This window comes from Rattus norvegicus, chromosome 1 (assembly GCF_021556685.1).
Source record: "Rattus norvegicus strain SHRSP/BbbUtx chromosome 1, alternate assembly SHRSP_T2T, whole genome shotgun sequence".
NCBI lineage: Eukaryota > Metazoa > Chordata > Mammalia > Rodentia > Muridae > Rattus > Rattus norvegicus.
In genome coordinates this window covers 153,519,688-153,533,897 of record NC_141534.1, presented here as the reverse complement: position 1 = coordinate 153,533,897, position 14,210 = coordinate 153,519,688, and the positions used below count along the sequence as shown (strand labels likewise).

The following is a 14,210-nucleotide window of genomic DNA, read 5'->3' as shown; positions in this document are numbered from 1 at the left end:
GTATTTCCAAAGTCATTTAAAAATTTATTCTAGCTTTGATGCTTCTCTATCTTCTCTCTTTAAAGTAGAATTTCCCTTCCTCTGTTTCATATGCAGAATAGTGGGCTTCAGCTAGACATTGGCAGTTACCTCAGACAAGGGTAGACATGAGGTAGGGAGGAAGTTACTGAAGTATTTGTCGAGTAGTTGAAGAGCTTTCCAAGAGCAGTATTTCAGCTAAAGACCTACATCTACACACTTCTTGTCCACCACTCGTTACAAACTTTCATCAGGTTACATGTTTAAACTCAATGTCTTGATCAGATAATTGTGTGATTGCTTCAAAGGTTAATTGTGGGTACTAAAAGAAGCCTGCATACAGAGCAGTCTGGCATAGTGCCAAGAAGATTATAGTAAACATTTAACTAATCAACTTCACCATTTATTATTTATAATGTCATATTGTAATGGTATATTATAACAATAGGATTTATTTACAGGTTTTTAATTTAAACTGTGTGTCTTAATAGCTTTAGAATAAATATTTGTGGTCTCTCTGAAAGCAACCACTAGGAAGAATGTACTGAAGTACAACTGTATAATTAGATATTTTTTATGTATATCTTTTGCCTTTGAGTATTATAAATCTGTCATACACACACACACACACACACACACACACACACACACACATACACACACAAATATAGTAATCTGCTGTCTAAACATCCTGAAATATTCCCTGGTACCTGGAAACACAAGTTCAGAGACATGTTGGAATGCAATGTCAGACAGTCACATGAAACCACAGACTTGGCAGATCTCAGACACAAAATTAATCTGACCTGTGGGAAATGAGCTTGGAACTTGGGTTCTTCCAGGCAAATCTTCACCAGTGTTTTCTGGTAATGATCTTCTAATTTTGAAAACCCTCCAGGCAAAGATCCATGAAAATGTTCTGAGACGTAGTCTGCTATGGACATATTCTGAGATGGGGTCCGGTTAAGACTGATACAGCCAGGAGGGTGAGTGTCTAAATTGGTTTGATACTTCAACAAGCCACTAAAGTTAAATTGGATAAAAACAGGGAGATGGAAAAGAGACTCAGTCAAAAGATGGAATGGGTAAAGAGAAGCAATTGTTTCTTTCTTCTTGTTGACTTTACACAGCATTTTATACAAAGTATTTGTGTGTGATCAATTCAGAAGAAATATGTAGAGTAAAACTGTTTAGTTTTCCAAACAAATTCCATGGCTCTCAGGTAGAAGAAAACATATTCTAGTTTCTTGATGTATTTTGAATTGGCAAGTTTAACTTCCTTTAGGCATTCATAAATCAACTTACAAATTGTCACTTCAATAAACACTGTGACAATAACTTCTGTGCTATACATCTTCAAGTTTAAAGAAAAAAACACAGGGATCATAACTGATCAAGATAAGACTAGATAAAACAGACATCATCATTCATGGAGGAATAGTAAATGAAGATACCAGGCATCAAAAGTGTGTTGCTCATATGAAAACAATTTTTACATATCCACCATGTCCCAAAGCTGTTTGCTTTTCAATCTCTTTGTAAATACAGCCACATAAAAAGCTTAAAATGAGGACTCTTTACAATGGTGTCGCACTGTGTATTACCTTACTATATTCTGATTCCTGAGTTCGTTCTTTCTTTCATTTCTTCTTTCCTTCCTTCCTACCTTCCTTCCTCCCTTCCTTCTTTCCTACATTTTTATTTGTGTGTGTGTGTGTGTGTGCGCCCATGTACACATGCACATATGCATGCACATATATATATATATGTATATATATATATGTATATATATAAATATCATGAGGAGGTTATAGGACAATTGACAAAATTTAGTATTTTTTATCCCCAGCGTGGATTCTGGAGAACAAACTCAGGTTGTCACCCCTGACACCTTGCGCCTTTACTCACTGAGCCAACTCACTGGTCCTCAGTTGTGCCACTGTATTCTCTGGCAAGCCATGAAATGAATAAAAAGCAACCATAGGCTTCCTGGGAAAACTTGATAAAACAAATATTAGTGGGCTGCTGAGACAGCTCAGTGAGAGAGTAAATTCTTGAAGTCTGGGGGATAACCCCCAGTACAACACACACACACACGCACACACATGCACACACACACAGACACACACACACACTACACACACACAGACACATACACACACACACAGACACACACACACAGACACACACACAGACACATACACACACACAGACACATACACACACACAGACACACACACACACAGACACATACACACACAGACACACACACAGACACATACACACACAGACACTACACACACACAGACACTACACACACATGCACACACACACACACTACACATAGAGAAGAAGATAAACATTTAGTCAATATTAATTTATATGTCCAATGAGAAAAATTGAAATGGTGATGTGTTTTGAAAATTGACACATAAGATATAAATGGAAATAAAATAGGGATGAAATATGGAATTATAGACTTTTAAATCCCTGGGTTAAAGTTGTAATGAAACGAATTTGTGATCTCAAGAAAGAGAAAGTAAATGGGAATGAAGGTTTTGCCACATCAGAATGAGTATTTTTATAATTTGGCATTTGTTCCATAAAGATACAGAGATTCAGAAGCCAGATATACATTTGAGGTGAATATGTGATGGACTTTGGAAAACCTGATTTAATCAATTGAGAATGTATATGTGTATCAAAATCCATATCACTATTCATAAACATAAACAATACGTATCAGTAACTTAAATATGTAGTGAAACTTAAAATATGAAAGTTATTGGGCATTAGGAAAAGGGAGCCAATTCATAATATATTTGAAAATTCTATGGCTAAACAAAACCTTACAAAATCCCATGAAGTAATCGGCCCTTTTCCTGTAAAATCTATGTAAGCAGAAAAATAAGCCAAAAAAAATCTAATCACTTTGTCTTTGAAGCCAAATCTTTTCTAAAGTTTCTATTCAATGTGAAATCATCTATTCCCTGAATTGCTAGAATTCCTGTAAATAAATGATACTTGTATTAGAAGATACCATCTACAGCTCTCTATTGATTTTTTACCTCAGATCAATTATATCTTGTGAGGCTGTGATCACACAGTAGATTGCTCCTTAAGTATTCAGCACAATGATGGGCAGGGCAACGGGTGCCCAGCAAGTAGGCATTGTTCCTATGAAGCCTACAGTAGACTATTAAGTAGAAATGTTAACATGTATTCCTGAAGTTGCTTCGAACAACCCCATGTTCACCTTAAACAACAGACTGTAGGATGACATTATGTAGGAGTTTCAAGAACAAAGATTAGTTTCAATTGCATTTAAGGCATAAAAAATTTAAAATGATTTAACTACATATAGACACTTGTTAATTAAAAAAAATAGAAAAGTTGCAAAATTTACCAGTAGTCATTTTCTTCTTCTCAGAAACAGTCTATGATATTTTAGTAAAAATTATAAAGTCTGAGCTAGAGAGATGGCTTAGCACTGTTTTCCAGAGGTCCTGAGTTCAATTGCCAGCAACTACTTGATGGTTCACAACCATCTGTAATGGCATCTGATGCCCTCTTCTGGTGTGTCTGAAGAGAGTGACAGTGTACTCATTACATAAAATAAATAAATCTTCAAAAAAAAAGTTCAATTAAAAAACTACATAATATATAATGCTTATTATTTTTAATATATGCAATGACATTTACTTCAGTATTATAGTAAATTCATTTCATTATTAAGTTATAAAATAGATTTAATATATTTAATTCTTTTGTAGCTATTCAGTTGGTTATATAATATATTAAAATTACCATATACCTATGATATTTGTTCTGAAAAAGAGGTAAGTTTAAACAGCTCTGTTTCTTACAAAAGAATGGAAAAAATCTTAATATCTCCTCCTCTAAAGTAACAACTTTTAGTCAGTTACTAAGGATGAACATCTTTGATTTCAGCACTAGGGAGGTAGAGGCAGATGGACCTCTGTGAATTGAATGGCAGCCTGGTATTCAGAGCAAGTTCTGAGACAGCCAGGACTACAGGACTACAGGAAACCCTATCTTCAAAAGGAAAAAAAAGCATCAAAACAAAAAAGGTTACTATTTTGAATTCCAAAGGAATTTTCATTACAGAGTTCTGATTTAATAAAGCATAAAAGCAAAAAACTGAGTACTTTGTTATGTTAGTAAATGCGGACACATTTCTCTTTTCTAATAGACAGGGAAGAAGTAGGGAGTGGGACAAAGGGAACTAAACAAAGAAATGATGAAAAATAAGTTACAGTTCCAAGTAAGGCCAGATAAACTTTAAAGAATATTACAGTAGAATGAGAAGCTCTCAAAAATGTCTCTCTCTCTCTCTCTCTCTCTCTCTCTCCCTCCCTCTCTCTCTCTCCCCCCCTCTGTGTGTGTGTGTTTGTGTGTGTGTGTGTGTGTGTGTGTGTGTGTGTGTGACCTAGCAATAATAAAGGAATTTTAAAATGTCTATGTCTAAATCAAGTTTATACAAGTTAAGTAAATTTTGCCAAGTTGCTAAATCTTTCTCAACTTTAGATTCCCACATGGAGCTTTCAAAATATTACCTTCATAAAGTCCTGATTACTTCATCTCAGAAAATGTTTGAATTTATATTTGGCAATCATTATAAATTACTGATAATTTGAGTAGAATCTGCTGATTCAATGTATACTCCATGACTAACCACAGTTCTGAACTTGCAAACTAGCCATTTACAAAAGTACTAGAAACTAGAAACTAACCAGTTAAAAAAGATCTCATAGTGTGTTGGTGGAACAGCTGCTTTCCAGAAGAAAATGCTCAGCAAATTCACAGTACCCAGGGCTTTTGTTGTAGCCCAAGGCTCCACAGAATGTACCTCAAGCACAGGGAATGAACAGTTCCTAGTTCCATCTATCAAAGTTCTCCCTATGAGCTGGAGTGACTAGCCAGAGCCCATGATAATTATGGGAGACCAAGTTTCTGATGCCTTAAGTTTCTGTTTTCTAACTGGGTTACCAACTGGAACAAAGGTGATTAATATCCCTGATATTACTGATGGTCACCAAAACTGAGGAGAGAAGGAATTTTGACATGTACACAGATATAAGTAAATAATTTATATATATTGCTTAATACCTTGACAATTGCTTTATAAAACAATCTGAAGAAAGAACGATGGGTCTGTTTCTCTAAATTCTTTTTCCCTAGAGAAACTTGAGGTGAGATCAATGGGAGCATGCTAGTTATATTCCTACCTAATTGGATTCATTATTGTCGAAGACTATCTAGACTAGAAGACAGTGATTAAACTAAAATGTCATCCTGAGACCCAGGTAACAGTTCTTTTAGATGGGATAATGATCGAAGCTAAGGTATCCCTTGTGAGCCCTGGGTGCTAACAAAATGCTGACTAATGCAGAGAATCACACTCCCCACAAATGTTTCCCTTCAGATGTGTGAGATGAGAATATAGATTGTAGTTGAGACAGTTTTACTTACCCCGAAACATGCAGCAGCAGCAGCATGTAGAAGACAAAGAAGAGGTTGTGAGTATACCAGAAGATATCATAATTAGAAACTCTGAAAAATAAATCAGTTTGCATCAGTCCAACTTTACATTCATACATGAAAGAAACATGCACTTTGAAAATACACATATTTGAAGAACACTGAAATATCAGTTGTCTAAAATTCATCTATTGATGTCAGGCTGTCAACTTACTATACCAGGTGTACTAAGAACACTCATGAATAATATAATTTGAAAGCCATTGGCGCGCGTGCGCGCACGCACACACACACACACACACACACACACACACACACACACACACACACACACACCATCGTGTAGTTTGATTTATAATGTTTCTGTCTTTTAATAGCATTTTGTTTTTCTTTGCTTGTTTTTTGAGAGGGATTCTCTATGGAACTCTACAGACCAGCTTACCCTTGAACTCACAGAGATCCACCTGCCTCTGAGTTAATCCTGAGTGCTGGATTTTAACACCCCAGTTGGTGGCAAGTACCACAATTATCAGCTCTTTTTTTTCTTTTACTTTTGATTTGTCAAAAACAAAATTTTCAAACTTATGTTCTAACTTCAAAGGATGTTTTTTTAAAAAGTTCAAAAAACTAAACCTCGAATGGAAAAAGATTAAATTATCATCGAAAGTCAGCATTCTTCCTTCTGTTCCAGTTACTGCTTTCAACTTTCTGCCTTGAGTTTCTGCCCTGACTTTTTTTTTTACAACATAGTCTAATGTAGAATTGGAAGCCAAAATAAATCCCTTTTTCCCAAAGTCATTTTTGATTGTGCTATTTCATCACAGCAATAGAAAAACTTTCTAAAACATAAATTAGTATCAGGAATGGGATATGTGGGTGAGACCTGAACATTTTCTGGGATTGAGGGTGTTGTGGAAATAGTAGAACATTGGAATAGGAAACTACTGAATGTTCAGAGTATATTGAGCTATTGTGGGAAATTAGAAGAGAATGTCAGAGTTAGTGCAGATAATGGTAACCTGGCCTGAAGTTTCAGAGGGAAGTTAAGAATGTCTTAAAGACTCTCTCTGTGATGCTCAATATGTTAGATTAAGAATATACAGCCCTTGGTCCTGGATAGAGAGGCTAGAGTGGGTGGGTGGTGGGGGAGCATCCTCATAGAAGCAGGGGGAGGAAGGGATGATGGAATAGGTTGGTTCCAGAGGGAAAACAGTAAGAGGCATAATATTTGAAATGTAAATGAATAAAATATCCAATAAATAATAGTTTATTCAAAAAATAATATACAGTTCTGGTCACAAAGAGATAAAGAACTGGCCTTGATTAGGAAGAGAACATTACTGAAAAGAAAACTTCTGGGAAATGTTTCCTCAAGGCCAGAACTCAGAGGTGGTGAAGTTTAGGCTGGAAGCTGAATTTGGGGATGTGTAAGAGTTTCCCTGGTAATATTAATCTTGAAAGCATGAAGGAGTCATGGAGGGCTTGGCACTGTGAGAGGCCAGAAGAACCCACTGGTGATGAAAAAAACTTCAATAACAGCAGAATCTCCAGGATTGAAGGAGTCATGAGAAGAAGCTAAGACTTGGAATCATCAGAGGTAATATCAGAGTCCCTAATTAGAGCCCAGGAAAGGTACTGGTCAAGGTGCAGCCCAGTTGCAGGAGAAATTCCAGTATTTTGCAGATGCTAGTAGCAATGTGTGAAAATGTTGAAGGAGGTTTGGAAGCTAGCCTAAGCCTATAAGACAAGCTATATGTACTGTAAATGTAAACCAGAGAAATGGAGCTGCCTAGGCCCTTAGAGGTCCAGAAAAGCATGAGTCCAAGAAGTCTCACACAGAGATTGACAATGTTCAACTTTGGTTTTGTTTTAATCTAATTTGTATGGTACACAAGCTCTTCATTTTTAAATAAGTATGTAGCTTATTTTTGACTTTATGGAAGAATACAATTAAGAGACTTTGGAATTTAGAGACTGAATATTTTAAAAAGACTGAATTTTAGAGACTAGGACTTTTAAAAGTTGATACATGTTTTCTATTGAGATATGGATATCACGATGAGATCTTGGGAATAAAGAAAAAAGAGAAGTAATCTAGTGTGTAATATATTGAAGTGTCAAGTTGACAAGAGGATAAATTGTTCTAGCTAGTTTACAATAGAAGCTAGAGTTACCTGGGAAAATAAATCTTAATTGAGGATGGTCTGCAGCAGATGGCCTGTAGGCCGGTCTGTGGAGTCCATTTTCTTGATTAATGCAGAGGAGCACATCCTACTGTGGGCAGTATCAGTGTTGGGCTGGTACTAGTTACATTAGAAATAAGGATAGGAAAACAAGCTAGCAAGTAGCACTCCTCCACAGCTGCTATTTCAGTACCTGCCTCCTGGTTCCTTCTGTGAGTTCCTGCCCTGATTTCGCTCAGTGCTGAAGTATGTCACCTGAGAATTATAAGCTGAAACAAGCCCTTTCTGCCTCTGGTTGCTTTTAGTCCTAGTGTTTTCTCACAGCACTATAAACCCTAACCAGGATAGCATTATTGCTCTGGGGGAGGACCAAAATTAGAATGATAAATATCAGTTATTAATTATCTGTAAAAAGTACACACATTATTTTATTTCATGTGTTTGGGCAAATGTTTACTTATTAAAAATTAGAAGTAGAGAGCAGATATTTGTAAGAGCTTTATGAATAACTCTATTATAAAGCATTAACAACGTTTAAAAATGCTCGTATAAATAATACTCAATGATTTTCCATTTACTCATTTTAAAGCATTTGCTTTCATAGACAATGTCACTGAAATATTTATAATATGGATTTGTAAATATCTAATTTGGTTTTATTTCTGGGTCAAATTCTACATAATTGTTAGTTTCAATACACTGTGTAATGCTCTCTAAAAAAAAATAAGTTTACTAATTTTAAACCCAACCACAGAATTGAACCATTCCCCAAAACTTAGATTTTATAATTTATAGTTTTTATAAGAAGCTTAAAAATATACTTACTGTTTGAGATAACTATTTTATATCTAAAAGTATGTCCTCTGTCCTTTGGACAGAGTTGAAAATGTGTGAAAACACACAGATTTGGCACTTGTTTCAGAATTTACTATTCAGAACCATAAGTTAACCCCAGAAATCAACATTTAGGGTTCTTGAAAAATAATATATGCATGGTGATAGATTCTGTCATCAGTAAAGAGAAAAATAAAATATATTTAACATGGAAAATGTTTAAAATTTCCTGGTGGTATGGCACAGAGCATAGAACAACAGCACTAATCTTTTGTAGCAATTGAAAGTGGGTTTATTTATGAGTAAATGTTTGTAGAAATATACCAATAGAATCATTTGAAAATACTATTTTCCAAATATTTTCAAAGCATATGAAGACTTATTTCTTCACTCTTTTTCATTTCTTGGCCAAGAAAATAACTAAAAAATTATAAATTATAAGAATTCATAAGTTTTTTTTTTTGTTTTTGGTCTCGTTTGTTTTCTTCAAGCAAAAAGTTTAATCCTATAAGTGAGATACTTCTATTCTGAAATGGAATGTGTTCACCAGAAAACAAGACATGAAAATGCTATTGGCAAATCTAACACTTCTACTTTTACTTACTATTTATTTATTTATCTATCTATACACATTCACACATATACCTAGAAGCTGAGGTTGAATGTCTTTATCTTTCTGAATCTTTTTATTTCTTTTGAGTTAGGGTCTCTGACTGAACCTTAAGCTTTATAATTTGCCTCGACTGTCTGTCCAGAATATCACATGTACCCATCTATCTATCTGTCTCTAGGTGTCTCCATCCTAGTGATAGGATGGCAGATGTGCAAGATGCCTGACTTTCACATTGATTCTATGGATTTGTATGTAGAACACCATTCTTGTGCACAAGCAATTTGCCAACTGTGTCATATCCCTAGCCTCATCAAAAGATTTTAATTAAACAAATCAGTAGGAATTGAAGTGTTGTTAAATATTTAAGCATGAGTCAATTTTGTTTCTGAGGCTTTATTTAGAACACTATTTTATATTATAGTCAAAATAAAAACTATCATCAGGTAATCACGTGTAAAATATTTTCTTTAAGGCATATATTCCTCCTAAAGTCTGTGGGTACACTTAAAACTCCAGCCCATACTTAACAATGTTTTCTATAAAAGATTCTGAAATATTCCACTTCCCTTGGTACTCACTAGAAATTTCCATACATTATTCCTTATGACAAATAAAATGTAATTTTTAAAAAAGGTAAATGACAGACTGGAGAAATAGCTCAACTGTTAAGACCACTGAGGTCCTGAATTGAATTCCCAGCAACCACATGATGGCTCACAACCATTAATAATGGAATCTGATGCCCTCTTCTGGTGTGTCTGAAGACAACTAGAGTGTACTCATACACATAAAATATATACATAAATCTTTAAAAATGTAAATGAAATATTGGAATGTTTTTATTTCAGCTGTGGCAACCCAGAATAACCCACTCATTACATGTACTGGCTAAATACTTTAGTCATTCAAGTCTTTTCTCATTTGTAGGAAAGTGAAAATAAGTGGAAGAAAATCAGGACAACCTGGACAGGTGAACAATAAAATGGTCTCAGCCTGACCCTTACCTTATTGCATAGGTAGAAGCTGTAACCATGAGGAACAATACCACCACCATGCAGACACCTGTCAGGCCCGGAACTGTAAGAACATTTACAAGTACATTTTCACTTAATTCATACTGGAAGAAAGTTCAAAAATTATCACCTTGGAGTCTAAAGTGTAGAACACTATTCAGTGAAAAGCAAATTCAATTTTTATTTCTCTTGTGTATGTATACACCCCCTCAAACAAACTGTTAAGAAAATTAGCACAGCCTGAAGTATTCATGCTTTCAGAACAGGCAGGTTCCTTTGTTCCTGGAGTAGAGGAGTCTATTCTTGCATTGCAAATGCTCTATTCCTAATGCTGAAAGCATGGAGGGCTTGTTCAAGCAGTCATATTGTTGAGGTTTCTAGGGGGGCACTTTCTCTGTTATATATAGAAGACCCTATCTTGGCCATCTAGCTTTTGTAATCTTTCTTTCCTATCATCTACAATATTCCCTTTCTGTGGTATCTGAAGAAAGCTTGTAGATGGACTTGCTCTTCACATCAAAAACATTCTAGGGTCTAAGAGAAGATCACTCAGCAGGGAAAGGCGTTTGCCAACAAGCATGAGAACTTGAATTTCATCCCCATATTTCACATGGTAAAAGGAGAAAAGCAAGTCCGGCAAGTTGTCCTCTGACCTACTCCAATACACAAAAACTGTGTCACACACAACCACATCCCCCCATATAAATGCATGCATATACAAATACTGTGCCATAAACACACACACACACACACACACACACACACACTAGTTACAAAATATAGAACAAGTGGTCTGATATAGTATAAAATTTATTTAAATAAAAAGAAAAGCTAAAGATGTTTAAATTAATGATAATTTTTACAGCTAAAAATTTAGCATTAGGCTATTCCAGAATGAAGAGCTGATATATGATATCTAAGTTAGAATGTAAATAGACCCCTTACTATGTCATTACTATAAAATTAATTACTATACAGAGAGAGAGAGAGAGAGAGAGAGAGAGAGAGAGAGAGAATAATAGCAGCTCTGACAGTCCTTGAACTTGGTTTGATCAGGTTGACCTCAAACGCACAGAAATCTGCTTGTCTCTACCTATTGAGTGTGGGAATTAAAGGTATTCACTACCACACCCTGCCGCAGATAGATAGATAGATAGATAGATAGATAGATAGATAGATAGATAGATAGATAGATAGAGATATTAATCAAACCTAAATTCTCAATCTGAGGGACTCTGAAATTGGGCCAAAAGAAAAATTATTCAACAAATTCTATTTGGAGAACTGTATAAACTTCCCACTTCTCTGTTCAGGCATCACCTATGGAACAATAAGGCTTTCACTGACAAGAAACCACTAAAGAAACAACCAGTCCTGGATCAGTGTAAAGACAGTACTTGTGTGTATTGTTCAGAGTGCTAAGTGATTAGAGCAACTGGGCAATAATAATATCAGAATACTCACTACGATAGAAAACAAATTGTACTTTACATAGACTCAGTGTTATCAGGAATCATTCCCTTGCCAGATACTCCTAATACAAATTATGTCTTCTGGGTACTTTTCCTTATAGTATTTACTTCACAGCACCTTTTCCATTTCCTCTAGGTAAGTGATTGCTTCCCAACCACATGGGAAGAAATAAATCCACTTCACACCTAACGACAGACAATAAACTACTGAAAAGCAGCATACCTACAGCATGGTCTGGCTCCAGAGTAGTTACTCAAAGAAACAAGCATATAGCAACACAAAAACTCTTTTCAGAATATTCATAGCTGTTTTTAATGGTCATGGAATACACATACATTAACATTGACAGGCAACAATTGTATGGTTATACATATATAAAAGTAAAAAAAAACAAATAAAGTAGGAAATATTGATATATTAAGCATCAACATAGATGATTCCCCTAAAGTACTAGATTAGGTAAAAGCAGATGAGTTATTGACCTTGTAAAAATTAGAAATGTGCTAATGAAAATATAGAATTTTCATGTTATCTTGTAGTTAGAAAAGCAACTGTTTATCTGATTTTATGTGGAGGTCCTTGATTCACTTGGACTTGAGCTTTGTACAAGGAGATAAGAATGGATCCATGTGCATTCTTCTATATGCTGACCACTAGTCGAACCAGCAACATTAGCTGAACATGCTCTCATTTTTCCACTGGATGGTTTTAGCTCCTCTGTCAAAGATCAAAGGACCATAGGAGTGTATGTTCGTTCTATTCTATTCTTCAATAGGTCTTCAATTCTATTCCATTGATCTACCTGCCTGCCTCTGTACCAATACCATGCAGTTTTTTATCATTATTGCTCTGTAATACTGCTGGAGGTCAAGGATGGTGATTCCCCCAGAAGTTCTTTTATTGTTCAGAATAGTTTTCGCTATCCTGGGTATTTGGTTATTCCAAATGAATTTGAAAATTGCTTTTTCTAACTCTGTGAAGAATTGAGTTGGAATTTTAATGGGGATTGCATTGAATATGTAGATTGCTTTTGGAAAGATGGTCATTTTTACTATATTAATCTTGCCAATCCATGAGCATGGGAGATCTTTCATTTTCTGAGATCTTCTCCAATTTCTTTATTCAGAGACTTGATGTTCTTGTAATTTAGATCTTTCACTTGCTTGGTTAGGGTCACACCAAGTTACTTTATATTATTCAGGACTATTGTGAAAGGTATAGTTTCCCTAATTTATTTCTCAACCTATATATCCTTTGATTAAAGGAAGCCTACTAATGTGTTTGAGGTAATTTTATATCCAGCCACTTGTTGACATTGTTTACATCTAATAGAAGAGAAAGTGAGGAAGATCCTAGAACATATGGGCAAGGTGGAAAATTTCCTGAACAGAACACCAATGGCTTATGCTCTAAGATGAACAATCAACAAATGGGACCTCATAAAATTTAAAAGCTTCTGTAAGGCAAAGGATACTGTCAATAGGACAAAACAGCAACCAACAGATTCTGAAAAGATCTTTACAAATCCTACATCTGACAGAATGCTAATACTCTCTCTATATGAAGAACTCAATATATACAAAGAACTCAATATGTACAAAGAAGTTTGACTCCAGAGAACCAAATAACCCTGTTAAAAAATTGGGTACAAAGAATTTTCAACTGAGGCATATTGAATGTCCAAGAAGCACCTAAATAAGTGTTCAGTATCCTTAGTGAGCAGAGAAGTACAAATCAAAATGACCCTGAGATTCTACCTCACACCAGTCAGAATGGCTAAGAACAAAAACTAAGGTAATAGCAGATGCTGGTGAGGATGTGGGGAAAGAGGAACACTCCTCCACTGTTAGTGGGATTGCAAGCTGGTACAAGCACTCTGAAAATCAGTCTGGTGGTTCCTCAGAAAAGTGGACATAGTACTACCTGAGGATACAGCTGTACCACTCCTCAGCATATACCCAAATGATGCTCCAACATGTAACAAGGATACATGCTGCACTATGTTCATAGCAGCCTTATGTATAATAGCCAGAAGCTGAAAAGAACTCAGATGTCGCTCAACAGAGGAAAGGATACAGAAAATGTGGTACATTTACACAATGGAGCACTAATCAGCTATTAAAAACAATGACTTCATGTAATTCTTAGGCAAATGGATGGAACTAGAAAATATCATCCTGAGTGAAGTTACCCAGTCCCAAAAGAACATACATGGTATGTACTCACTGATAAGTGGATATTAGGCATAAAGCTCATAATACCCATAGTACAACTCACAGACCATATGAAGTTAAAGAATAAGGAAGACCAAAGTGTGGCTGCTTCATTCATTCCCAGAAGGGGGGCCAAAATACTAATATGAGGGGGAAAGGGACTCCGTAGGAATTGGGGTGGGGAGGCGGTAAAGAGGGCAGAATCAGGTAAGGGAGGAGACGGGAACGGTATATAGGTCAGGAAATTGAACAGAGGTGTGTAGCAGTGGGAGATGGTGAACTGGGAGTAGCCACCAGAAATTCCAAGATGCCAGGAATGCAAGACACTCCTAGGATCCAAGGGGTATGAGATTAGCTGAAA

At 35.7% G+C, this 14,210-nt stretch overlaps 1 protein-coding gene across 4 annotated transcripts in view; it reads right to left on the bottom strand.

Moving 5' to 3' along the window:
* The window catches only part of Nox4 (NADPH oxidase 4), a 166,801-nt gene that overhangs the window by 89,994 nt on the left and 62,597 nt on the right, over positions 1-14,210 (bottom strand). For all 4 annotated transcript variants that reach the window (XM_087595397.1, XM_087595403.1, XM_087595410.1 and 1 more), the window contains exons 7-9: positions 10,155-10,227; positions 5,512-5,592; positions 825-1,041 (exon numbers count right to left, since the gene is read on the bottom strand). In XM_087595397.1, the coding sequence (XP_087451523.1) occupies positions 825-1,041; positions 5,512-5,592; positions 10,155-10,227 (371 nt within the window). The remainder of the gene's footprint in view (positions 1-824; positions 1,042-5,511; positions 5,593-10,154; positions 10,228-14,210) is intronic.